Here is a 27,264-nt window from a genome sequence, read left to right as displayed (position 1 = left end):
AGCTCCCTCCATCCTGAGCCCTATTGTGTCCCCCCCATGATCTATGGAAGATGGGGTAAGGGGACATCCAGACAGCCTCCCTCTTTCTCCCCTCTCCCCCACACAGCAAGCAGGAGTCTCCAAGGCAGAGGGCAGGAGCAACACATGGCAGTGGGGGGAGGGACAGCTGAACTGCCGGCAACTGATAGCCTGCTGGGCAGCTGCTGCACAGGGAACTTAGGGGAGCGGGGAGGTGATGGGGGGCTGCCAGTCCACCCTGGTTCCAAGCCCCCACCAGCTACCTGCAATGGGCTGCTCTTCCTGCAAGCAGTGGACAAAGCAGGCAGCTGCCAAATGACATTAGAAGGGAGCACTGCACAACTTTAAATGAGCATGTTCCCTAATTGATCAGCAACATAACAATGAAACGTTAACCAAGACAACTTTAAGTGAGGAGTTACTGTATTTGTAATCGCTTGACAGCCCTATTTTTAATCAATACTTCCCTTTCAAGTGGTGCTTTTCAGTGCTGCTAAATCTAAGTTTTACCTATGCACAATGAGACTGTTTAAAGCAGAATTGGTGTGCCTGCTAGCAATGGAGGGGGGCAGGCAGTACATTTCAAGTAGCTTTTGGATTCTCCCAACTCCCTCCATAATATTTTTCATGTGAATCAGGGTATGTCTACATCTACAATTTTGCAGCGCTGGTTGTTACAGCTGTATTAGTACAGCTGTATAGGGCCAGTGCTGCAGTGGTCACACTTACAGCAACCAGCACTGCAAGTGGTGTTAGATGTGGCCACACTGCAGCGCTGTTGGGCGGCTTCAAGGGGGGTTAGGGGAACGCGAGAGCAAACCGCGGGGAAGCAGGTCTCCTTCCCCGCAGTTTGCTCCAGTGTTCCCCGAACACCTCCCCCCCAAGCAGGTCTCCTTCCCTGCGGTTTGTTCTCGCGTTCCCCGAACCCCCGTGCAAGCAGATCTCCTTCCCCACGGTGTGCTGTCGCGTTCCCCGAACCCCCGTGCAAGCAGGTCTCCTTCCCAGCGGTTTGCTCCGGTGTTCCCCGAACCCCCCTGCAAGCAGGTCTCCTTCCCAGCGGTTTGCTCCGGTGTTTTTTGAACTCCCGTGCAAGCAGATCTCCTTCCCCGCGGTGTGCTGTCGTGTTCCCCGAACCCCCCTGCAAACCGCGGGGAAGGAGATCTGCTTGCACGGGGGTTAGGGGAACGCGAGAGCAAACTGCGGGGAAGGAGACCTGCTTCCCTGCGGTTTGCTCTCGCGTTCCCCGAACCCCCCTGCAAACCGCGGGGAAGGAGACCTGCTTGATTACCAGAGAGGCTTCCTCTGGTATGCTGGGATACCTGTTTATTCCACGGAGGTCAAGAAAAACGCTGGTGAGTGTTTACACCTGATGACCAGCGCTGGATCACCAGCGCTGGATCCTCTACACCCGAGTTTCAACGGGTGTACGGCCAGCGCTGCAAACAGGGAGTTGCAGCGCTGGTGATGCCCTGCAGATGTGTACATCTCCTAAGTTGCAGCGCTATAACTCCCTCACCAGCGCTGCAACTTTGTGGTGTAGACAAAGCCTCAGTGCCTTGTACAGTAAAGAAAGGTTCTTAATGTCACTACTATGACAGTCATACAACTTACCTGTACCCTCATCTCTTTCCAAAGAAACCTGTGAAGCAAACAATCTTAAAAGGGGCTTGTGAACAATTTTAATCCTATTAATGTCATTACATATCCGAGTGGTATTTAAGACAGAACAGCTGCTCAAGATATGACGATGGGAACTATATAAGTAGAACAGAAACTGCATTTAGCACCCAGAACTTAACTAGCTGAGCTACCATGTTTACTGAATTGGCTAAGATCAGATGTATCTGATATGAAACGAATGCATCCTCTAGCAAAGGTACCTGGGCTCTAATATTTCTTCCACATGAGCGGTATATTGCTACTACAAAGGAACTGAAAAGTTCTTCTGTCCTCCACCAACCTATGGCTGCTCAAGCTCTCAATAACAGCACATACAGAGCCTCAATAACGCCATGTGTGTTTTAAAAGCATTTACAAATTACAAAAAAAAAAGTCTACGTAATTCTCTCTCTTTAAACAAAAGTTTAATTCCTTCATTGAGGTTTTAGTTTAACACAAATGCTGCTGAAAATCCTCACACCGTTTTGATGTCCTTGCTCTTGGCTGTTGATCACAATGTATTGGCAGTGAACCAGCAGGAGCTTTGAAATACGAGGCAGAAGTTCTGGATAGACCCTCAGATGAGCTCAATGCAGGATGCAAAGCAAGAAGCAAACGTACACACTTTCCAGCCAAACACCAACTTCTTATGTACCCCCGCCCTCCTCCCTCCCCCTTCTTACAGTGTACGGTTTTAAGTTACTGCAAGACAAAAATTCAAGGGAAGGAGAGGGGAAAATCTTACTTAAAAAAGACAATACCTAACAACTAAAAGAACCACTCCAAATCTAGACAGCCGGCTTTTTCCAGCTACACTTATCAGCCACCCATTAAATCTCTCACCTGACACTGGCTGTAGATACAAGTGACTCCAAATAACTCCCTTCCCTATCTCCAAAGTCAGAGAAGACTGTTTATATAAAAGCAAAATGCATACAAGAACCAGCTTGGTCTGCTACCTCGTAAGAGTCCAAGAGAGACTGGCTTAACCACTTATTGTGGGATGGTGCAACTACCATGCATTCAAGTTTTGGATGATGCCTATTCTACAGGCAGGAGCACTAGAGACAGCTCTAGGCTTGAGTGTTTCTTCTCTTCCTGCTTTAGGAAAGTTACTGCCTGGAGTTAAGTGTGACATTGAGAAAATGTCAATAAAAGCTGCAGAGGGAACAAGTCTCACCTGACCTACTATCCCTGAGCACCTTACATGAAGAAGAGCTGGCTGACCCAGCCATTCTTAGCACTTCCTAAGGCCTCCAAAGTCCTGCAGCCTCTCTCTTCCTCCATTAACATTCCCAAGATTCCTTGGGGGGGGGGTGGTTTGTAGAAATGGCAGATTCTGGTATCGGCCATAGCAAAAAGTAAAGGTGGGGTGCAAATACTGCAACCAGAACAAAATACATCAGAAACTTCATGAAAGATGGGGCTAAAATGCATGGAAATAAAACTTCTAATAGGAAGTAATATATCAGCCCATTTGATCTACTCCACAGATCCATGTCCAAGGAACATACAGGTCAGGAAGGCTAGACTCACTAATGGACTGGAAAGGAGGGGAAAACTAGAGGGCAACAAGTTTCTTCAGTAGAACAATCTGAATTCAGAGTTTTAACATGCTGCATCCCAGGCTGCAGGTGACAGATCCTTGATCTCCTTCTGGAAGAGGAAACTGCCATCCCACCCCATAGCGCCAAACTTCTTATCAGAAACTTGGTCAACATACAAGACTTCCTTATACCACCTTGTTAAGGGCTTCTGTCAGGTACAGAATAAGTGATGTGGGTCGGCAATCCCTTGGACTCTTGCTGTAGTTCCAGGCCAGGATGTCCTTAGGAGTTCTACTTCCCATACAAAAAAATCCAGGCATGCACGCAAAGTAGTCTAACCTCCCCATAGACAAAACTTCCCCTCCAAAAAAAGGTTGTGGCAAGTGGCCATGTCAATTCTGCTTTCCAGAGATCTGCAGTGCTGACTCAATACTACTGGAAGCTTAAACTATTGAGATCACAGTGGGATGCTACAGGCAGGAGCCTGAGCATTACAGATGTGTGCCCTCCACCCCACCCCCTCCCAGAACTGGGCTCAGACTCAGTGAGCCTGACGTGTGCAGAGGAGGAGCTGTGGAGAGCTGTACTGGAACAAGCAGAGTCTTCTAATGAACTTTATAATTAGCTGAACAACTTTTGGTTTTAAAAAAAGCCACACAAGCAGCCGCCAGCATCTGTTATAAGGGGACATGGCTGAATAGGTAGGAGACAGATTCCCCATTATGAGTCCTCCTGATGGCCTCTGCAAGGATCATTGAGATGTCAATCACCTGTAGGGGGGAAAAAGTATCAGTCATCTGGTGGAAGACTCTGCAAGGCCTTAGCGTGGCTGGGAAGCCATGACGAATCTTCAAGGCACAATCCCACCATTACAAAGCATAAGCAGATCTTTAGCAGACTGTCAGATACAGGGAAAACAACAAAATCTCTAAACAAGCAGATATGTCAGGATACCACATTTCATATCACTCTGAAGGTACTGCTGCAAATTGTTCCATTCTGCCTTATCTAAGAGTGGGACAGGAATTGCCAGATGGAATCAGACTTGAGGTCCATTTAGACGAGTGTCCTATCTGACAGTGGCAGTGCCAGATGCTTCAGAGTAAGATCTAAGAACCCTGCCATAGGAAGATGTGGGGAAATCTCTCCTCTCAGTAGATCTCATCCTGCTGTCCAATAGTTAAAGAGATTGACTTAAACCCTGAAGCGTGAGGCTTAAAATATGTTAGCATTTATTATGACAACTCTGGATACCCGTAAATTTTACAATCTTGACCTCAACTTCATGAGGCAATGAATTCCACAGTTCAGGGCTAGTTTACACTTGGAAATTTACCAAAATAGTTACTCCAGAATAACTCCGTGTGTGGATGCTCTGATTCCAGATGAAGCGTCTACATAGGGGCTTATACTGAAATAACTATCCTGGCATTACTGTTCTGGACAGCCATTTTGGTAAATGTTCCACCATAGGCCACCTAGAAGATGTGAAGTTCAGACTGTCCCACTGACTGTGATTTTAAAGTGAGACAGGAGCTAAACAGATTTTAAAAATTCTAAGGAGCTTTTGAAAATGCCTTAAGCTTGCTTGTCAATATAATTGCAGTGCAGTGGTGTTTGCTAGTGCTCACAGCAGGGCAAGAGTTAGAAGTACTGACCTCTGCCTCAAACTTGTCATATAGGCTTGGGGCAAACAATGCCTCAATTCCTCGTCAATAAAGAGGAGTTAATACCCACCACACAGAGGCATTGGATTAATTAGTAAAAGGTTCTGGAGAATGCAGACACCAACCATCTGCGTAACACTCAAAGCACTTTGGCTTTGTTTCATGGGCCTGTTGTGGGTCACCCTGACTACTCCCAGTGGGTAACAGTGAGACATGCTGCAGGGTACACAACACAATACATTTGCCAGCGTTCTATTCCATCTGTTTTAATTAATGTTTGTAAATGCTTTGAACATTAAATTCTGTAAAAGCTAAGAAAGGATAAAAGGGACCCAAGAGGAGAAAAAAAAATATGGGTGTGTGTCCTTTTCAATCTGAAAGGCTTTTCAAGACTTTTTTCCTTTTCAAGTACCAGCAATAGAAAGTCCCATCATCCCTGTTTTGCCACGTGTTTCCTTTGGAGGATGAACACAAGTGGATCAGGAATTCTGTGCTTAAAGGAAGGGGCAAGGCAGGGTGTTAGAATCTTTAAGATCCTCTCTTCCAACTGGTTTGTGGCCTACCTAAAAATTAGATTCCCCTCAATCTGGTTTCACTTGCTTTGTATCTCATGTCCCGAACCTAGTAACTTCTCTGATTTCAGGAGAAACAGGTTAGGCAAGATCTGTTTCTAAAACAGAAAGCAGAAAAGCTTTTCAAATGACCTTTCAGGCTTCTCCGTGTTCTAGAGAAGGGAAAAAATGAGTTTGGCCCTTTGGCTTTGCAGGTCACTTTTAAGAGGACCGACGATATGCACCAACCCAAATAACTCTTCCCATAAAGGAAAGCAAGCAGATAACCTAAACCTACCATCTACTCCTCAAACCCCGTCAAGCTCAAAAGCGAAGTAGCTCCTCACCTGGATTTTGGAGCAGTGCTTCATCTTGTCCTCCTGCGGTATTGTGTTTGTGACTACAACTGCCTCGAAGCAGGCATTGTTTATCCGGGAAATGGCTGGCCCGGAAAAGATCCCATGAGTTAGGATAGCGTAAACTTTGGTGGCTCCAGCTGATACAAGCCTAGAAGGGAACAAATATGACAGGGTCAAAAGGCAAGTTTTGTAAGGTGAGCAGTGGAAGAAGAGTGGGGGTTGGGTCCCCACAATACATGGGAAGGGGCTACTACTTGATGTTTCCCATGCAGTTAATGGTTTGGTTGGAGGGTGCAGTCTCAGATCAAGGGAGATGCCAAGCCATGGCATTAGGTGACCAACATAGGTTGAAGCAGTTTTACGAAACAAGTATATCCCAGGGTGCTTTTATGTAAGCAACCTGTGTATTTGAAGAACTTGGTCTTCAGCCCTGGGCTTTAAGACCAGAGCTACAGCCTTGGTAAGAAGTACTTCTACATACAGTATTTAGACTGCCAGTGGCATGGCAAACACAAAGGTATCTACAAAACATGAGGCGCTTGTACAGATCTGCTTTTTACAACCAATAAAATTGATTTGGAAGGTTCAGATTTTTGCCAGGTGTTTTACATTAGAAATTCAAGGCCTAGAGTGACTGCTGAACTAATGAAATGACAATCAGAAGACAGAAGCCTCTTTTTACACAAATTTGTGCCATTAAAGGTGCATTTTTAAACCAGTGCAAATCTGTATGTAGCCCTGAAAACCGGGCTACTGAGGAGAGAGTTGTACTCACTGTTTACTGACACTTATTTGACTCACAGTCCAGGACCCCAAAAACATTATCATCGGGGTAACTCCATTACAAGTTTGTTATTTACAATGTAGCAATTTAGGCAAGAACAAGTTTATATTGTGCAGTTTACACCCAACCTCCTCACTCACTTGTCTGCTGCATGGCAGATGGTGCCACAGGTGTCTGCCATGTCATCTACCAGAATGGCCACTCTGTCCTTCACATCACCCACCAGCACCATGCGATCCACCTCATTAGCCTTCTTTCGCTCCTTGTGAATGAGGGCAAAGTCCACATTCAGCCGATCTGCAATGGATGTCACTCTGTGGAGAGAGCGTGCAAGGTTTCCAGATTGTGCTTACGCTCCTCATGGAGGAAGCTTTGGCAACAGAAGGGAAAAACTGCTCCAAGACTACATAAGCAGACTGAATGGACAGCAAATGGTCACAGCTTCCATTATATTGCTGTCCTTGATAAGTCAGAGAAGATATGCTCTCTGCCTCCTATTTTGAATATACAGTTGCACTCAAATCTGTGTGAAGGTGGAGCTACTTTCAAGACCAATTATCCTGAAGCCTCTGATTTGCTGTCCCCCAACCGCAGCAGCTAGAGTAAGGTAACAGAGCCTTCAGGAATGCTTTAATCTTGAACAGGACAAATAAAAAATTTGCAATTTTGGGGTCTGTCAGAGCTTATTTAAATAGTGTGTTTTGCTGATAAATCTCTAAAGTTTCAGCACCCATGAGGAATCACTTTCAGTTTATTTCCCCAAAGAGCTTTTTAAGTTATTTAAAGAAAGTTAACCTGTTTGATGACCATACTGGCCCCATCCACACTACATTTTTTTCCCTACAAGTTTACAGTTGCTAACAGGCATAATTTCACTAGTGGTAGCAAAAGCGGGAAATTAAAAGGAAAAAGCTAGCACAGAGATACCCAGTATGTAGCTAATTTGCTGCCCTGTAAAAAACAAACAAAACCAAGACCAACCGATAAAAGCAGAGGATATAACAGAGAAGACATGCAATCTCTCCTCAATACTTGGCGCTTATTAACAAGGATTCAATGTCATCTCACTGCAACTGACTGTTGAAGATTTAATTCCCCCTCCGATTGTTTGCATATCAAACAGTTGTGAAGTGGTTAATTCTGCATGGCATAAAGTTACCTGGAGTTCTGCACAGGAGCATGGTCAAGCACATGGTTACTAGGACATATATTCTTGAAGTCACACACCTGAAACGTCACTATTTCTCTCCAAACACCAAGAGCTACCTCTCCAGGTTGTGAATCCACAAATAAAAAGTAGGCCAAAGTCTAATTAATGAGAAAGCATACTAGCAGCTACAACATCCCTCCACACACTAAACTCATAATTGCTCCAGTCTACTGGGGGAGGAGCTTAAAAAAACAACTGGAAAGATAGAAGAAAGGAATGAAGGGAGAACACCAGGTAACTTTAGGTCAGAAAGTAACAGCTGATTGATTGATTGCCTCTCCAGGACAGTCGTACATTGCTAAATGACATTCAGGCTTTTTCTTCACTGTAAAAGGATTTACAACAAAACACAGTATTTATCTTGCTGTAGAATCCTGTGGGAAAACAAGGTAGTTCCAGTATTCACCATAATATAACTAGGCAAGATCAGCACTATACACTACTATCCCACCCCCACCACGCCTGTGACTGACCTCGTTTGCTTTACCAGGCAGTAAAACTGAACTGCCTTGTTTCCACTATGTTTTTATAACAGGGTATCTGACCTCCATTAGTTATCCCACTGTAAAAACAAAGTGTTTGGCTACACTTGCAGGTGTGCAGCGCTGGGAGTTACAGCTGTCTTCGTACAGTTGTTTAGGGAAGCGCTGCAGTGTGGCCATACTGACAGCTACCAGCGCTGCAGTGTGGCCACATTTGCAGCGGTGTTGGGAGTGGTGCATTATGAGCAGCTATCCCACAGAGCACCTCATCCCATTTTGGTGCCGTGGGAAGGGGGCAGAGGGTGTGGGCCATTCTGCTTCCTGTCCCAACACCCTGTGATGCATCGCTTCACATCCCAGCAATCCGTTTTTCCGTCCACGTTTGGCGCCATCTTGACTCTCTCAATGGTTTCTGTGCAGCACGATTTCTGTGGGAAATGGAGCCCGAACTGCTGAGGAGTATGCTGACGAGTGTCGCCAGCACATCACGTTTGGCAGTTGAGCTATTCCTTAAGATCCAAAGTGATGAGGAGTCCTATGATGACAGCGAGTCGCCTGATGCGTATGACACTAAATTGCTTCTGGCATTCACGGAAATGCTCAGCACTGTGGAACGCCGCTTTTGGGCTCAGGAAACAAGCACTGAGTGGTGGGATCACATCGTCATGGAAGTCTGGGATGACGAGCAGTGGCTGCAGAACTTTCGGATGAGAAAAGCCACTTTCATGGGACTGTGTGCTGAGCTCGCTCCCACCCTGCGGAGCAAGGACACGAGATTGAGAGCTGCCCTGCCAGTGGAGAAGCGGGTGGCTATTGCAATCTGGAGGCTGGCAACTCCAGACAGCTACCGATCGGTCGGGAACCAGTTTGGACTGGGAAAGTCGACCGTTGGAATCATGTTGATGCAAGTTTACAGGGCCATTAATCGCATCCTGCTAAGAAGAACCGTGACTCTGGGGAATGTGCAGGACATTGTGGATGGCTTCGCACAAATGGGTTTCCCTAACTGTGGAGGGGCAACAGATGAGACGCATACTCCTATTCTGGCACCACCCCACCTAGCATCCGAGTACGTTAATCGGAAGGGGTATTTCTCGATGGTTCTCCAGGGGCTTGTGGATCACCGTGGGTGTTTCATTGACATTAACACAGGCTGGCCTGGAAAGGTGCATGATGCACGCATCTTTCAGAACACTGGCCTGTTCAGGAAGCTGCAGGCAGGGACTTTTTCCCCAGACCGGAAGATCACAGTAGGGGACGTCAAAATGCCCACTGTGATCCTTGGAGACCCCACTTACCCGTGAATGCTTTGGCTCATGAAACCGTATACAGGGAAGCTTGACAGGAGCAAGGACCGGTTCAACTACAGGCTGAGCCGGTGCTGAATGACTCTGGAGTGTGCTTTTGGCCGTTTAAAGGGGCGCTGGCGATGTCTGTATGGGAAGCTAGACTTGGGGGAAAGCAGCATCCCCGCGGTTATATACACGTGCTGTACCCTCCATAATATTTGTGAAGGGAAGGGTGAAAGATTCAGTCAGGCATGGACCTCTGAGGTTCAAAGCCTGGAGGCTGAATTTGCATAGCCAGAGAGCAGGGCTACTAGAGGCCCAGCACAGGGCTGCAAGGATTAGGGATGCCTTGAGGGAGGAATTTGAGGCTGAAAACCAACAGTAATGTTTGATGCCTTGCACGGGAGTGAAGTGCAGTGGTTACAATGTTAGTAGGAATCTATGTTTCCTAAACTGATTTGCAGTGCCTGTTTCTTTCCTGGACTAAGGTATCTTTGACTTTCTGCAATAATAAAGACTGTTTTCAAAGCCAAGAATTCATTTATTGAAAAGAAAATAACTTTGACACAGACAACATTTTGGGAACCTAAAAGGGCAGGGGGGTGGGGTGGGGAACTGTACAGTCACAGGTTTGAATATGTCCTGTCTGAAGTGCTGTGCAATGACTGCTGCACTTCAGGATGCCTATACTGCATGGTGATGGGGGTTGAGTGCGGAGGGTAAAGGTCGTAGTTCTCAGGGCTGGTTGGTGAATGTACAGGTGTTGGAAGCAGCTGGTAGTGGTAAGAACTTGGATGCTGGGGAAGGGGGTTTTGAGCTGACATTGGGGCACAAGGGAAAGAGCTTTGGGACGAGGGGGGGACCGGCGCGGTAATGCTTTGCCTGCATGGCTACGAGCGCCTGGATAAAGTCCGCTTGGCGCGCCAGGATGCTTATCAGCTGCTTTGTGCTTTTCTTCCTGGCCACTGCATTTTTCTGGCAGATCCTGCTTTCCCTTTCCCTCCAGTCCTGCAGTTTTTGATTCTCTATGACAGAGTGATCCATAACTGCTTGCAGCATGTCTTCTTTGTTTTTTTGCAGCTTCTTCCGGGGGTTTTGGAGTCTTTGAGCTGTTGATAACACGGACAGCCGAGATCTCAAGGTTTCTTGTGGAAAGGCAAAAAAGGCAACACTTAACAGAGGCAGCATTGTTTATATCAAGACAGTTATTCCCACACAGTGGAGTTGTTTACAGTCTTCACAACAGCATAATTTTCCCATATCAAAGAGAGCGCACATAACCCACAGGAGCCCCGAAATGATGAGTAAAGGGGGACTGATTGCTTCAGGGCTGTACTGTCCTCGGGGTTTCTGTGCATTGGGGAAAGCAAACAGCTGCAGGAGGCACTTACACTGAACACACTCCCAACATTTTAAACAGGAGTTGATCCTGGAAGATCTCTCGCTGCTGTGGGTCACCTGGGAAGAGCAGGAGGGTCTTCTACAGCAATGCGGATTCCGCCCTGGCCCCTATGCAGCTTGCCTGTGTCTTGTCATGGTCCCACCCCTCGTGGCACAGTGGCGCGGATGCATTAGCCTGACTGGGACAAGGACCACAGTGGCTCTCCCAATAAACTTGAGCAAGTGCAAGCGCATTGCCCACGCTCTGGCTGAAACTTTTGAAGAGATTACCGAGGCCTATTACCGCAACCTGATAGACCACATCAATGCGCTATTCCACATCTAGGCATGCAAGCATGCAGAACCCTCCCTCCTCTCCTGAAAAATTTCCATCCTGAAAATAAAAGCCGCTTACCGGGAACCCGCTCCTCTGCTTGTCCTTCACCAAGTACCGGCTGCTGCGACTGGCTACCTTCCTCCTGGCTTGAGAAGAGCTCCTGGCTGCATGCCTCCAGGGACTCCGGGGTGTCTCCCCCCACTCCAGTACCCTCACTCTCTGTTTCCTCCTCCTCCTTCCCGCCCACCCCCCCGCTCTGAAGTGTCCATCGTGGTCCTCGGACTGGCGGTGGGGTCACCCCCAAGTATCGCATCCACCTCTTTGTAAAAACGGCAGGTCGTGGGGGTAGCGTCGAAGTGGCGGTTTCCTTCACAAGCTTTGCAAAAGGCACTTGCAGCTCCTTCACTTTAACCCTGCACTGCACCGCGTCCTGGCCATGACCCCGTTCCAGCATGGCCCTTGATATCTGCCCATAGGTATCGTAATTCCTATGGCTGGAGCGCAGCTGGGACTGCACAGCTTCCTCCCCACAAACACTGATGAGGTCCAGCAACTCGCCATTGCTCCATGCTGGGGCTCGTTTGGCGCGTGGAGGCATGGTCACCTGGAAGGATTCACTGATTGCACTCCACGCCTGGCTGAGCAAACAGGAAGGGGATTTTTAAAATTTCTGGGGCATTTAAAGGGCGGGTCACCTGAGGCCAGGGCAGTAGAGTTCAAACTAATGAGTAGAGTGGCTGAACAGGCATTCTGGGATACCTCCAAATACCTCTGGAGGCCAATAACAGCGCTTTTGGTGACCACACTGGCGGAGCAGCGCTGCATCACCAGCGCTGCAGTCGTCATTCCCCAGGCTGAGGTGGAGTACAGCCAGCACTGTAGCCTTGCAAGTGTGGATGGTGAGCGAGTTGCAGTGCTGTAAAGCCACCACCAGCGCTGCAACTCTCCAGTGTAGCCAAGCCCAAAGCTTATGCCCAAATAAATCTGTTAGTCTTTAAGGTGCCACCAAACTCCTTGTTGTTCTTGTCAGTGAAGCCAGTTTCAGTGTTAGTTTTATGTTAAATATAGCCAGTTCTCTCTGGACATTGCCAGTGGATGCCAGCCATTACTCAGTGTTATATAACAATAGAGCACTTCAGGCAGATTAATGAAATCAACTCTGATTAGGCCCAAGGTAACTCAATTACGTAACATGTTTCAGAGTGATAGCCATGTTAGTCTGTATCAGCCAAAAGAATGAGGAGTACTTGTGGCACCTTCGAGACTAACCAATTTACTTGGGCATTGGATGCATGCAGTGAAAAATACAGTAAGAAGATATGTATACACAGAGAACCTGAAAAAATGGGTGTTGCCATACCAACGCTAATGAGACTAATCAATTAAGGTGGGTTATCAGCTTAAAAACCTTTTGTAGTGATAATCAGGATGGCCCATTTCAAACAGTTGACAAGAAGGTGTCAGCTACTGTTACTCACACCTTCTTGTCAACTGTTTGAAATGGGCCATCCTGATTATCAGCTGGAGAAAAAAAACGGCAACACTCATTTTTCATATTCTCTTTGTATACATATCTTCCTAGTGTATTTTCCACTGCATGCACCTGATTAAGTGGGTTTTAGCCCACTAAAGCTTATGCCCAAATAAATTGGTTAATCTCAAAGGTGCCACAAGCACTCCTTGTTCTTTTTTCAATTATGTAATTTAGTTCTAGCCATCAAGGCATTTCTAATGTGCCTATCACTAAGCTATCTAGGCATCTCAATGTAAAAGCTTTACACTTTAAGGAAACCAATTTCTAACTCAAGCAAATGTTTACAGAAGGAGTTATAGGCAACCTGGAGCCCAAGACTTCTACATCTGCCCAATGAATCAGTTTCACTCTCCTTTCCTCCAGAAGGTAAAGTTGCAGGCTTCCTGCTGAGAACTTCAGTTACGCAAACTATCCTCTGGTTACTACTGATCCTGGCAGCATGAAACATTGTGACCAGGCTCTAACAAGGATTTACTTATTGCTCAGATAAATGTGCCTGGGATACATAAGGATTGGCGCTAAGGGTTTCTGCACTTGAAAAATTCCTAGAGAACTGGAGCCCACTCATTATATGGGGAGTTATGATGACCCTCCCTTTATGGCTAGATGAGAGGGACACCAAAAGCTTTGTAACATGGGATCATAGTATGGAAAAGATTGAGACCCACTGGTTTATATCCTAAAAGAATAACAGATGCCACAGCTAGCGTGTCACTAAACAGAATTATATCTATCTTGTGTATAGATTAGGTGTCTGAAATCTGTTCTGGCCAATTGACCTTTAGTGTCACTAAGTCAGATCAGACCTGTGTGTCACACGCCTCGTGGACACAGCAAGGTTTGTTTTAAACAGATTAAATGAATTTTCTAATTTAAGTTTAGGGCGTCCATCTTCTTCCGACTGGTGTCTGGTTTGCAACCAGTTCTGTATCTGCTGAAGATCAACCCCTCACACCAATAAACTAGGCAGCCAGCTTTCCCTACAAAACGCTAATCTCAGGCCATGCCCGCATGTGGAGTTGTACCAGTTTAACTAAAGGCATGATCTCAGACTGATTAAGTTAAATCTGTGCAAACCGCATGTCAACTCTTAAGTCATGTCTACACTAGCAAGTTTACAGTAGCACAGCTGCACCGCTCTAAGATGGCTCGCATATCTGCTTTTTGCTGATGGGAGAGAGCTCTCCCGTCAACATAATACAACCACCTAAACGAGTGGTGGTAGCTATGTCAGTGAGAGAGCAGCTCCCACCAATACTGCGCTGTGCACATGAGCACTTATGCCAGTAAAATTTATGTCGCTCAGGAGTGCGTGTGTCTTTTTCACACCCCGAGCAACGTAAGTTTTGCTGACAAAAGTGGAAGGGTATACATGGCCTTAGTTTAAGAAGCTTGTATGTCAGTTAAACTTAAACAGAATCCTAACGGACTTAGATCAGTGTTTCTCAACCAGGGGGTCACGGCACAGGTTTGGGGAGGAGGGAAGTTGACAAGTGCAGGGCTCGCATTAAGATGTGGCAAGAAGAACAATTGCATGGGGCCCCGTGAAGCTAAATTACATGGACGAGCCCTGCTGCACAGGGCCAAAGCCTGTAACTTAGGAATTGCCCTGCTTGCCAGCCCCATAATGCCCAGCACAGAGTATTATTTATAATTTGCTTAATGGTATTTAAGGTGGGGGAGTGTTGCATTTTTTAAGTTCAAAGGGGGCTGCCAGCACAAAAAGGCTGAGAAACACAGACTTAGATTAAACTAGGCTTACTTTGATTTAAACTAAGTATGTGCCACAGTGATTCTCATGGTTTAACTAAATCTGTTAGCTAAACTTGTGCAAATTTTCATGTTTATATAAGGCATCCAAGAGAAATTACCTTTGTCTATTCAGTTGGGGTTTGGTGCAGATAGCCCATAACCTCCAGATTGTCAGACTCCGTGCAACCTTTAGCCTGTGGGCACATGCCACCTCATCTGCCAAATGGGGATACTGTCCTCCCTACTTCAAAGACATTTAAGAATGATCAGGGAAGAGGAAAACCTTGGCCACAAGACTTCAGAATGCAATGTGATTTTCCTGGAACTCTTGCGCAGAGATTACAGCTAGTTGGTTTGGCATTCCAGATGCTGGCACTAAGCAACAAGCCACATCAATAGTTTTACATGTAAGAGGCTGGTATATTTTGTGAGTTCTAATTGAAGTGGATGTTCAAAACACCTGGCTGCACTGCAGTAGCGTACTGCTGGGTTTATAATTACTCTCAGTTTGCGGAATGGGATGTTGGCAGTAAGAACTGAGGTTTGGGTATGATTTAGGGAAATATTCCAGAATTAGTTTAAGGACATATCCTCGTTGTATCATTTGTAGTTGCTGTGGAAAAATATTACGAAGCGAAGAGATCACATTTTCAAAGAGTTGCAGTAATGAGCACAGTATCTCAATCTGCTACTATATTATCATGTAGCAGATGTTTTGAAGTTCCTGCCTGAAAACAAAGCTGCACTTCCACTTTTACATGGAATATGCAACAACTTCACAGTTTGAGGAACAAGCATAGACTATGACGTGTCCAAGCAATAATTCAAGGAATCCACTCGAGTATTTTCGGGAACCTATTTCAAGATTAGCCTTCTGTAAATTCTCTAGGAGGACATATCAGGCTACTCCAAGCCGACTGTAAAAAGGGAATGTTGATTGTGATTTTGGGGAAGCAGGTTTGAGCAGCGAATACTTCCAGATCTCAGAAGTTTCACATTGTTACGAAAAAAGACAGATTACTAATTAAAATGGGTGTGAAGATATACTACTGTCAACTAGTCTCAGTTCTGATGCTTCTAATATCTCACCTCTTTGCTCCACCAGCATCTGGTGAAACAATAGTACAGTTCTTCCACTCTGCAATGTTCTCCTTGATCCACTTCAGTACAGCAGGCTCTGCATACAAGTTATCCACAGGGATATCAAAAAAACCCTATGGTAAGACAAACAGGAGTAAATATACTCTGCATAACTGACTATCAGATTCCAAAGACAGACTTGGCAGAAAGCAATAGAAGCCCTGAAAATAATCAGGCTTCCAGCTACAGCCTTTTCATAGTACTGTTATTCAGCTCTCCTTACACTTACGTTAACAGATGGGCAGTAATCGTCGGGACACGCAGAATACTAATGCAAGAGAACATCTTCCGCCTCTATGGAGAGTTTCAGAGTCTAGTGGGCTAAAGTTCACAGTAATCCCTTTACTCTTAAGTTGTGTTATGCACTTCTGCTGATCAACATGAAAACAGTTCGATACTGGCAAGGACCTGATGTGGACATTCATTCCATTTATTAGTGTAGCAGCTAGTTGCTTGGTTTGTTTTTTAAATTGAGGGTTGGCCTCATGCTCTGGATGCAGCCAACTTCATAATACCTCAGCAGAAGCTTCCAGGGAAACTTCACAGGTTGCCCAAATGCCAAAACTTAGTCAATCCTGGCCTATCGGTGGATGATGACTACATAGATGAATACTTGGCAAAATAGGCATCTCCTACATGCAAGAAACACCAATCCTACCTGCTCACTCCATTTTTGGGCTCATCTTAAGACTCAATACCTCCACAGAGCAAGCTGAAACAGGGAAATAAGAGCCACCTGCCCAGGTCTTCAAAGGCAATAGTTACAAGGGTGAATGTATTATTAAACTAGTGGGTCTCACACATCACTGCTTCTGTAGACTAAGCTCACTGCACATACTGGGGGGAGGGTGCTCCTTGCATTTCTATTCTCCTCATGAGTTTTTGGTGTGCTACCCTTCCATCCCACCGTATTTCAGGGACTCCCTGCAAGCCAGAAGCTCTGTGCACCACCTATTCCTGCTCTGCTGCTACCAAACACTCTTTCTCCTGTACGCCTCCCCATGCCTTTGTCCCTGCGCCTGTACCAGGGGGTCTGTGTGCTCACCCAATCACCCAATGCCAGGGGCTATGTGCACCTCCACCTCATCCCACCACTAACTCTTTTCTGTTTGGGAAAGAAACATTTAAGAGTATCAACATGTCAACTCTATTGGGCAGAGCGGAGATAGGTATTGTTAGGACAGAACATGTAATGGCACCATCAACTAGTTCTTTGATCAGACAGACAGACCTGGTTGAAGCTGCTGGTTCTGCTAACTCAGGTCACCAGGGGCTCTGTGTGTTCCCCATTTCCCCCTTCCGGTTTTCCAATTTTCACCTAAATCAACAGAATTCTGCCCATCGGTGCCAAAACATTCCCTGAAATGTTTGCGTTTATCAGATGTGGCAGTCAAAAATTATTACACTATAACCAACCAGACATAGAAATACCATCAAGTTGAGTGTAGGGCCTTGATTTTCTTGGTCAATCAAGAACAGCAGCAATCTTATTTACAAATGACCATGTGTCAGGCAACATAAACTAAGGATCTAGTCACTGCCTGTTACTGCCCTACTGGCCTAGACCATCCCACAGGTAACATCTGCAAGGCGAAAGTATCATCTGCATGTCTACATCTGAAAAGCGTCATCTTCCCAAGTTTCAGTTCATACCTGAATCTGAGAAGCATGTAGGTCCATGGTGATGATGTGATCTGCACCCGCCACAGACAGCATGTTTGCTACCAACTTGGCAGAAATTGGGGCTCGACTCTAGCACAAGAAAAAGCTATGTTAATTTGGACGACAGCAAATTCACTTGGGGGTTTAAAAGAAATACATTTCAGCCTCTCTCTCTGGGGTATAAATCATTGCCTGAAAGTCTGAAAATATACTTCAATTTTACTTAAAACTGCCAAATTCTCAAACACCCACACTCCATCCAGGGAGGAATACAGCTTGGTAAGTTTCCAAAAGGAATAGACATTTACACAAATCAAGACAGCATCTGCAATTCCACTGATTATGATAACGGATGGCAAATGTCAAGATGAAAAAGTGATAGACTATGTTAAAATAATTTCCCTCTGCCCTTCTCTTACACACTGCAGTTCCGCACAAATAGGTGAACCAAAGAGTTGCACACCTTCCTCTGAAGCACGGGCTTCTGGCTAGAAACTAGATGGGCTTATGAAACTCCTGTTTGCATTACCTTGTCCTTTTTGTCCTGGCGAGCATAAGGAAAGCATGGTATGACTGCAGTGACACGGCTAGCTGATGCAATCTTGCAGGCATTTATCATGATGAGAAGCTCCATCAGGTTGTCATTTATTTCACCACAGCCACTCTGCACAATGTAGACATCCTCTCCACGCACGCTCTCACCTATTTCCACACTAGGTGCAGGAGGTAAACAAGTGAAATTAAAAGCACAAAACAAATACAATTTGGTAACAGCAAGCAGCCTGAATCAGCAATTTCCATGCAACTTAGTAACCGATCAACAAGACCCAACAGAAAAGCAGTTACTTATTTGTTCAGTAACAGTACATTTTGCTTAACAGCAACCCAGATAGAGTATTAATAACTTCCAGTTAATAGCAACATTTTGCTGGGAACAAATCCCATCCCTTAATATTTAATATTAATGGGATTCAGATATTGGCAACAGTATGCCACTTAACACTTTTTGGAAGAAAAGCTCCACCTGACAGCAAAGTTTGCAAGGCTGCAGCCAGGGAGGGAAGTGCTGGGACATACCTTCCCTAGTCGCAGCCCCACAAACCTGCCTGCAGAGGGAATGCACAAGAGGTAACTGGCTTAGGGCTGTGCTAGGAGGGGAGGCTGCAGGCAGGGCAGTAGTAGGGAGGGGAGCTGAACCCCAATGCTGGAGCTGTATGGTACCTCTCCAAGAGCTCTCCAGGCTATGGCACACCAGAGGACAGCACCCACAGTAGGAAGCACTGGGAGTTCCTGAGCCCTAACCCCTGGAAAGCACAGGGATCGGTACAGTGCAGCCCCATGGGCCCCCATCACCCTGCTCCCCGAAGAAAGCCCCAGTATCCAAGGCTGCATTTCCCCTCCCCACAGGCAGGTCTGTAGGGCTGCAACCAGAGAAAGCCATCCTAGCACTTCCTTCCTGGAGGCTTGCAAACCTGCCTTCTGCTTATTAGCAATAGCTGGACAATGATTGCCAGCAAAACATTGCCAAAGGTCTGCTAATAGGCAGAATCTACTGTATTTTACATTGCTCATTTTGATTAAATATACTGATTCAGCTGGGAAAGCAAAAACCATACAGCTTCTATTTTAGGCTATGGCTACACTGGCACTTTACAGTGCTGCAACCTTCTCCCTCAGGGGTGTGAAAATACACCCCCCTGAGCGCAGAAGTTACAGCTGCTGTAAAGCGCCAATGTAGACAGTGCCCCAGCGCTCGGAGCAACCCCCTCTGGGAGGTGGAGTACCTGCAGCGCTAGGAGAGCTCTCTCCGAGCGCTGGTGCCACAATCACACTCGCACTTCCAAGCACTTTGGAGTTTCGAGTGTAGCCATGCCTGCAGATCTCTATGTAATGTACTCACACCCCCTGAAGAGTGCTTAAGCTCCTCCAAGTCACACAGTGGAACCATTGAACACAATTTCACTCACACAAGGCTTCTTTTAAAAAAGGAAAAAGCAACCAGATTTTTAGAAGAGCCCACAGGGCACCAAAAACAACATTATAAGTCTAACATTTAAGAGTGATTTACTGACGTGAACAGAGAACCCTTCAACATCCTGTTTTGAGAAAGTATTCAGGGTTAATTTCTTCATGGATATAATTCACAGTAATCCCTGGTGAAGGGATTTTGAATATACGCTAGAGGTCCTGGTGCCAGCAGCAAATGGCCAGACAACTTTAGAAACATGTACAGAGAGGCCTGCCCCAGGAGCGGGGGGGGGGAGATGAGGCAGTGGCTTCTATGAAGTCTGAGGAAGTGCTGTGTAAGGCCTTACGTAGCAACAGAGTGCTCCAAAATGTTTCAGTTGAGAGGACAAGCCAGTAACATTGGAAATAGCCAGAAAGCCCAGAATCCATGGAGGAAGAAACGGGGCAACTTTTCCCTCATCTGTACTACATACACCAACATTTTGGAGGCAGCTTCACTTTGGACTACAGCCAGAGATTTTGGTTATTACTAACTGGCAAGTGGCTGCAAGAGATTATGCGACTCAAGCTGAGGTCAGTTTAATTTTGGATGCAGTCTTGTTGTATACCCAGATTTTCATACAAAGAATTAACCAGCCCATTCTCTTCCCTCACACATTTCCCAACTTCTTGTCTCCTCTTATATTTGTTGCTGTGGGCTATAAATTCAGGATCAGCTGCTCTTTTGTTAAAGCCCAAGCAGCACTGATTAGGAAGCCAACCTCATCTCTCCAGGTAAACACCCTAGTGACTGATGAGGAGGAAAGAACATCTGTGCTATTCTTATACAGTCAGCATTATCTGCTAACATTAAGAACTTGACCAGTCAATTGGAAGGATAAAAGCACTTGATACACGGTTGTGAGATTGGTGTAATGATACAAGCCATAGTTCAGTAAACAAACCCCCCTCCTTTGACAAGTTTTATCTAAGTCCTGTTGGTTTCTCACTTACAGCCTGTATTCATGCAATGAAAACATATGTACTGTTTTTCCTGATGTGTGTGCACTCCATTCTCATATACAGCCTAGAAAACATTTATAAGACTCCTACTTCTGAAGCCCTTATAACAGGATCCTTTCAGGTAACCCTTTACTCCAGTTCGTGTATGTAGTAGGTGAGCACATATAGTAATGTTGTGTTCTGTGAATACACATGATCCATATTCTGTGAAGAGACACCCATTTTATATTGTTCAGAAGCAGTGAACTTTTATAACTGCATGTTAGATCCATGGCTCCCTGAACTTACATTTGCAGTTTTTAAAAAAGATTAAGAATGATAAACAATAATAGATTGTAGAGATGTGGAAAAAGTTACAGATTCATAGTGCTTGGGAATTCCCAGAATATTTTAGTTATCTACATAAACACTAAACTCAAAAGTGACCTACAGAAAAAGGTGGGTGAGGTAATACTTTCTTTCACCAGAAGAAGTTGGTATGATAGACAAGCCTTCGAGCTCACAGTGACCTGAAGAAGAGCCCTGTGTAAGCTTGACAGCTTGTTTCTTTCACCAACAGAAGTTGGTCCAAAAACAGATATTGCCTCACTCTCCTTGTCCTTCTAATATCCTGGAACAACAACACAGTAATCAAAAGTTCACTATCTTGTCTGCAATCAGGGAAAGTAGTTCACAGTTTGCAGAGAGACTAAAAGATACAGCACAGGAGAGATGAAAGCCTCAAGTTGCCTTCATGGGCTGCTAAGTGATCACAATAAGGCTTTAAATATCAACATTGACCTTTTCAGTGGTAATTGTATCAAGCTTTCCGAAAATGCTCTTCAGTGTGACTGGATGTACCAGCCACACCCTAATGGTCTGTCATAAACAGATAGCTAAGGGTTAATGTCTCTTTCACCTGAAACACCTGACCAGAGAACCAATCAGGAAACCGGATTTTTTCAACTTTGGGTGGAGGGAATTGTGTGTCTGAGTCTTTGTTTTTCTCTCTGCCTGCTGTCTCTGAGCTTTGGAGAAGTAGTTCTGCTTTCTAATCTTTTGTTTCTAAGTGTAAGGACAAAGAGATCAGATAGTAAGTTCTATGGTTTTCTTTTCTTTGGTATTTGCATGAATATAAGTGCTGGAGTGCTTTGATTTGTCTTCTTTTTGAATAAGGCTGTTTATTCAATATTCTTTTAAGCAATTGACCCTGTGTTGTATTATCTTAATACAGAGAGCACATTTGTATGTATTTTTCTTTCTTTTTATATAAAACTTTCTTTTAAGACCTGTTGGAGTTTTTCTTTACTTCAGGGAAATTGAGTCTGTACTCACCAGGGAATTGGTGGGAGGAAGAGATCGGGGAGATCTGTGTGTGTGTTGAATTGGCTAGCCTGATTTTGCATTCCCTCTGGGTGAAGAGGAAAGTACTTTTTGTTCCAGAACTGGGAACAGAGAGGGGAAGTCACTCTGTGTAGTTTCACAGAGCTTGTGTCTGGGTATCTCTCCAGGAGTACCTGGAGGGGGGAAGGGAAAAAGGATTATTTCCCTTTGTTGTGAGACTCAAGGGATTTGGGTCTTGGGGTCCCCAGGGAAGGTTCTTCAGGGGGACCAGAGTGCCCCAAAACACTCTAATTTTTTGGGTGGTGGCAGCAAGTACCAGGTCCAAGCTGGTAACTAAGCTTGGAGGTTTTCATGCTAACCCCCATATTTTGGACGCTAAGGTCCAGATCTGGGAATAAGGTTATGATATGGTCCTTTCATATGGAAAATAATTCTCTAGCCTAAGTTTCAAGTTTTGAATGTCTATAGTCTAGTCTTTGATAACAAGGATCTTTATTGTACTTAGAAGTAAAAGCAATATTTATTTAATGCTACTTCGCTAGTGTCTTGTGGCTCCTACAGTGCTGTTTACAGTTTTTCTAGAAGCTTGGCAGAGCAATAGTTATGAGGCAGGACACCATTAAAAAATAAAAACTACTAACCAAATACCTAGTATTCAGATTAGTGCATGGCAAAACCCAGACAGAGTATCAAGATGCGCTAGGGGAGAGATAAGGTGAGTGAGGTAATATCTTTTATTGAACCAATTTCTGCTGGGAAGTGCGACCAACTTGAAAGCTACACAGAGCTCTTCCACAGGTTAGCCATGACAAGTGGGTATCAGGTTTCAGGTGGGTTTGTACATGGCACAGCTAAGACAAACCACTGCTGCCATGACCCGTGCTACCACAACCACACACGGCTATTCATAGTCACGTTAGCTGGAGTACATGTACACAAGCAGGGGAATCACATAAGAATGGCCATACAGGGTCAGACCAAAGGTCCATCTAGGCCAGTATCCTATCTTCTGACATTGGCTGATGCCAGGTGCTCCAGAGGGAATGAACAGAACAGGTAATCATCAAGTGATTCATCTCCTGTCACTTGTACCCAGCTTTTAGGAATACCACGCCTGCCAATCCTGGCTAATAGCCATTGATGGACCTAGCCTCCATGAACTTACTGAGTTCTTTTTTGAACCTTGTTTTGGTCTTGGCCTTCACAACATCCTGTGGCAAGGAGTTCCACGGTTTGACTGTGCATTGTGTGAAAAAAATACCTCTGTTTGTTTTAAACCTGCTGCCTATTAATTTCATTTGGTCACCCTTAGTTCTTGTGTTATGACGAGTAAATAACACTTCCTTAGTTACTTTCTCCACATCAGTCATGATTTTATAGCGCTCTATCATATCTCCCCTTAGTCATCTCTTTTCCAAGCTGAAAAGTCCCAGTCTTATTAATCTCTCCTCATACCTTAATCACCATTATTTACCTCTCTCCAGCCTGAAAACTGACCATTTATTCTTATCCTTTTGTTCCTGTTTCACTAATCCATGGAAGGACCTTCCCTCTCACAGCTTACTTTGGATAAGAGCCTTTGGTGAAGGACCTTGTCAAAGGCTTTCTGAAAATCTAAGTATACTCTTTCTATATCTAAACACATTCCTCTTGCTGTAAAGGTAAGTTTAAGTGTATGTAGTCTATGACAAAATATGCTCCTATAGTATAATATGGCATCAGCCACTCTGGTTTTTCAGTGGAAGCCATAGGAGGGGCAAGAACAGCAGTGAATAGTGTGGGTCCATTGTCTAACACCTGCACCTCCATCCAAGAGCTCTCTAATTACACAAGATACTCCACAATTGTCAAACTTTATCTTCTGCAAATTAAGCCTATTCTTCTGTGGCTTCCTTAGTTAAGGCTCAAGAGCATCCACACAGCGAAGTCCTTCGGAAAAGCAACCTGTCAGCGTTTCCACTCTGTGTTCACTTCCCCTTGGGAACTGCTTAGTGCTCAGGGCTTTCCCAAGCAGCAGAATGTTACCCTGAGCCTTGGCCCGCAGCAGCTGAGGTACTGGAGCGCTGTCTGCAGACTCAGGCAGAGTGAGCTACAACACTCACACTCCAGGAAACGAAGCGCGAAGAAGGCCAGACACGTTGTTTTGAAGCAGACCATACAGACGGCCACGGCGGAGCCTCTTGCTCTCAGCCAGCAGAGCAAATACCCCAAGGCTACAGGCCCCTCCCCGCGCACGCTACCAGGGCATCTTCGCCTCCCACAAGGCACTGGGACTCGCACCCCAGCAGCCCAGAAACTTGCGAATATCGCTGGCCCCTCGGCCAGCCCCCTACCCCCAGCAGTAGGAGCAGGTCTGGGGCTGGAGCACCCCCCAGGCCGCACCAGACCGGACTCCATTTGCCGAGACCGGGAGCCGCCGCAAAGCAATACAATTCCCAGCAGACCCCGCGCGGCGGCCGCGCAGCCCTAAGCCGCGGTGTGCGGCGTGGCGTGCCGGGAGTTGTAGTCTTCCCCAGACCCCTCTTACCATGTCTCCTGGTTGCTGAATTTCTTGGTCACCACCTTGCCGAGCTCCAGGCCCAGGCGGTCGGCGATTTTCTGAGACAGGTCTTGGTGCGAACTCCCGCTGAAGATCTTGATGTTGGGCATGGCGGCGGCGGCGGCGGCCTCCTCCCTCCGCCTCACAGCGGGGCCGGGTTGGGATCCGGGTCCAGTCGCCGCTCCCCACAGGGGTGCTGACGGGACAGCACAAGAGACCAACGCGTGTCTACTCCGCCATCTTCTCCTTCCCGCCAGCCGCACCTCCCTTATAACTTCCCCGGCGACCACCAGCCCCCGCCCGTACCCGGCTCTTATTGGTCGGCTGGCGCGAAGGGGCGTAGTTAAAAAGACCTTCCAGCGACCAAATTGGCTAGCGGTAAAAGTGGGTGGAGCTGAGAGCACGCGCGAGGTCTGGCGGGTGGTGCTGCGCGCGCGGCCTCCCACCCCTTACCTATGTCGTGCTAAACAGCCGAGGCGACAGCGACAGCTGCTAATAGGGTGGCTACGGCACGGGGGCGCGTGGCAACTGAAGGGGCGGGGTTAGAGGCAAGTCAGCGCCGCCGCCGGTGGCTGCGTATCGTTGCGGCTTGAAGCGTGTCGGCTCCCTCCGGGGTGGGGTGAGGGCGTGGATGGGGATTGGTTGGGGGTAGAGCTTCCCTTGCCTGCTATTGGGCAGTGGGGTGGCGGTGGGAGGAGCTTCTCACCAAAGTCGCAGGCGGCCGGGGTACGCGCTGGATAGGAAGTTCCACTATGTGATGGGGGCGGGTAGGTCAGGCTGCGCTCGCTGGCCAGTCCGGGGCGTGTGGCGCATTTGTGGGCTGGGGAAGGATTAGAGGCTCGCGTGATAGGGGCGGGACGGTGGGCACTGCAAAGTAATGCACACTGGAGCGCCTAACCCTGGCTGCAGGGACAGTGGTGGGGTTTGGGTTAGCTGTAGCCTGTCATCACCCAAGAGAGGGACCTTGGCACCATCGTAGCTAGTTCTCTGAAAACGCTGCCTCAGTGTGCAGCACCAGTCAGAAAAGGTAACAGCGCATTAGAAAAGGGATAGATAATAAGACAGAAAATATCATAATGCCACTGTATAAATCGAAGACGGTATGCCCACACTTTTAACACTGCCTGCAGAGCTGGTCACCCCATCTTAAAAAAAAAAAATTAGAGTTGAAAAAAGCCCAAAGACAAGAAACAAAAATGGTTAGGGGTTTGGGACAGCTGCCATATGAGGCGAGGTTAAAGAGACAGGGACTGTTCAGCTTGGAAAAGACAGTGAAGGGGGCATATGAGAGGTGTGTATAAAATCATGACTGGTGTGGAGAATAAGGAAGTGGTTATTTACCCCTTCATGTAACTCATGAACCCAAGTCACCTAATAAAATGATCAGGCAGTAGGTTTAAACCAAACATTAGGAAGTATTTCTTCACCCAGTGTACAGTCAACCTGTGGCACTCATTACCAGAGGATGCTGTGAAAACCAAAAGTATAACTGGGTTACAAAATTAATTAGATAAGCCCATGGAGTATAGGTCCATCAATGGCTATTAGCCAAGATGGTCAGGGACACAACCCCATAATTGGGTGTCCCTAGGCCTCTGACTGCCGGAAGCTGTGACTGGATGAAAGTAAATGGATCATTTGATAATTGCCCTGTTCTGTTTATTCCCTCTGGGGCACGTGGCATTGGCCACTGTCAGAAGACAGGATATTACATTAGATGGACCATTGGTCTGACTCAGTAGGCCATCCTTATATTTAGGATGATGAGCCAGGTGGGAGGGCAGTAGGGGTAGTAGGCCCAGGAAATATAGGGCAAAAGGCCTGGGAAACTAGTTATGGCAGACAGGAGGGCAGTGGGATAGGAGGCCAGGACAATAGAGGATAGGGACACTAGTCATGGCAGGTAGGAGGGCAGTGGAGTAGGAGACCTGGACGATAGAGGTCAGGGACACTGGCCATGGCAGGCAGGAGGGCAGTGAGGTAGGAGGCCTGAATGATAGAAGATGAAAGGACTGGGATGATAGACCAGGGCCAGCAGGAGGAAGGAGGCCTGGGTGACGGTGACTGAGTGAGCAAGAGCTTTATGCAGTGATAGAGGTGGGCCCTCCAGCAGTCTCTCCATCAAGAGGTGGTTCATACTGTGAGAACGTTTGGTGTAATAGGACATTAGTTTCTGGCTCTACTGGGGTTCACGAGATGATCAGGCTTTACAGCAGTTGCTCTGACCACATTTTGACACAGCACAGCCCTCAAACCGTATCTGGAAATACAAAGTGGCATTCCCATTAGTGCAGGGTGAAGCCCCCTGCCATCACCCCAGCTAGGCTCCACGCCAGAAATCAGGTAGGTTGGGGTTAGTGAAAGTTTTACCACAACGGGCTGATGGGACTTATCTAGGGCATGATGTTTCAGGAAAATTACATCTCCCTACCTTATCGGTGCCAGCACTTTCTTCAAAGCCATGCAGGCTACCTGATAAAGCAGGGCAGCAGCATGGAAGAGATGGTGCATCCTCTCTCAAAGGCAAACATGTTGGAGGGGCTGCTGCGCCAAATTTGAATGAGTGGTGTTGCAACCTGGTGCATGGGGTCGCAGTGTAACCCATGTACTTAATAGGGCAATATCTCTTTAAGAGACCCATTGCTGGGGAGGTAGGAGTGAGTTGTGTCTGGGTCATTGTTGCTAGGCAGATTAAGTACTCCATATACAGAAGCTTCTGGAAATGGGTGTGGTAGTTTTGGTTATGCGCCAATAGGTTCCCTGTTACTGGGATCAGACTCCATGAGGGCAAGCAGTCAGGGCAGCTGCTTTGCAGAAGGCCATGTGCCCTGTGTGAGTAGGGTGACCAGACAGCAAATGTGAAAAATTGGGGTGGAGGGTGATAGGAGCCTATATAAGAAAAAGACCCAAAAATCGGGACTGTTCCTATAAAATTGGGATATCTGGTCACCCTATGTGTGAGTTGGGAGAAGCTGAGCCCAGGAGCAGAAAGCAGGCTTGTTGTTCCTAACTCTGAAGTGTTTTGCAGCAGGGTTTTATTTAAATCTATACACTTAACTGA

At 46.4% G+C, this 27,264-nt stretch overlaps 1 protein-coding gene across 1 annotated transcript; it reads right to left on the bottom strand.

The window, feature by feature from the left end:
- Positions 1–2,080: 2,080 nt before the first annotated feature.
- Positions 2,081–24,785, bottom strand: PRPS1 (phosphoribosyl pyrophosphate synthetase 1). The gene is made up of 8 exons (XM_030574999.1): positions 24,657–24,785; positions 24,192–24,399; positions 17,901–18,084; positions 17,363–17,461; positions 15,659–15,783; positions 6,726–6,899; positions 5,790–5,949; positions 2,081–3,994 (listed from the first exon to the last, which is right to left on the bottom strand). Exons 2-8 carry the CDS (start codon positions 24,311–24,313, stop codon positions 3,902–3,904), a joined length of 957 nt encoding a protein of 318 aa, XP_030430859.1. The 5' UTR covers positions 24,314–24,399; positions 24,657–24,785; the 3' UTR covers positions 2,081–3,901.
- Between the last annotated feature and the right edge of the window lie 2,479 nt (positions 24,786–27,264).

The sequence above is a fragment of the Gopherus evgoodei genome, chromosome 9, assembly GCF_007399415.2.
Source record: "Gopherus evgoodei ecotype Sinaloan lineage chromosome 9, rGopEvg1_v1.p, whole genome shotgun sequence".
Lineage (NCBI taxonomy): Eukaryota > Metazoa > Chordata > Testudines > Testudinidae > Gopherus > Gopherus evgoodei.
Note: the sequence above shows the minus strand (reverse complement) of the source record. Positions and strands in the feature narration are given on the sequence as shown.

Excerpts from the sequence above, each read along its gene's own strand:
- PRPS1 (XM_030574999.1), bottom strand. The coding sequence starts at position 24,313 with ATGCCCAACATCAAGATCTTCAGCGGGAGTTCGCACCAAGACCTGTCT. Across the intron at positions 18,085-24,191 it reads TTCAGCAACCAGGAGACATG|TGTGGAAATAGGTGAGAGCG; the intron begins GTAAGAGGGGTC and ends TCCTGCACCTAG. Across the intron at positions 17,462-17,900 it reads GCCAGGACAAAAAGGACAAG|AGTCGAGCCCCAATTTCTGC; the intron begins GTAATGCAAACA and ends TTCTTGTGCTAG.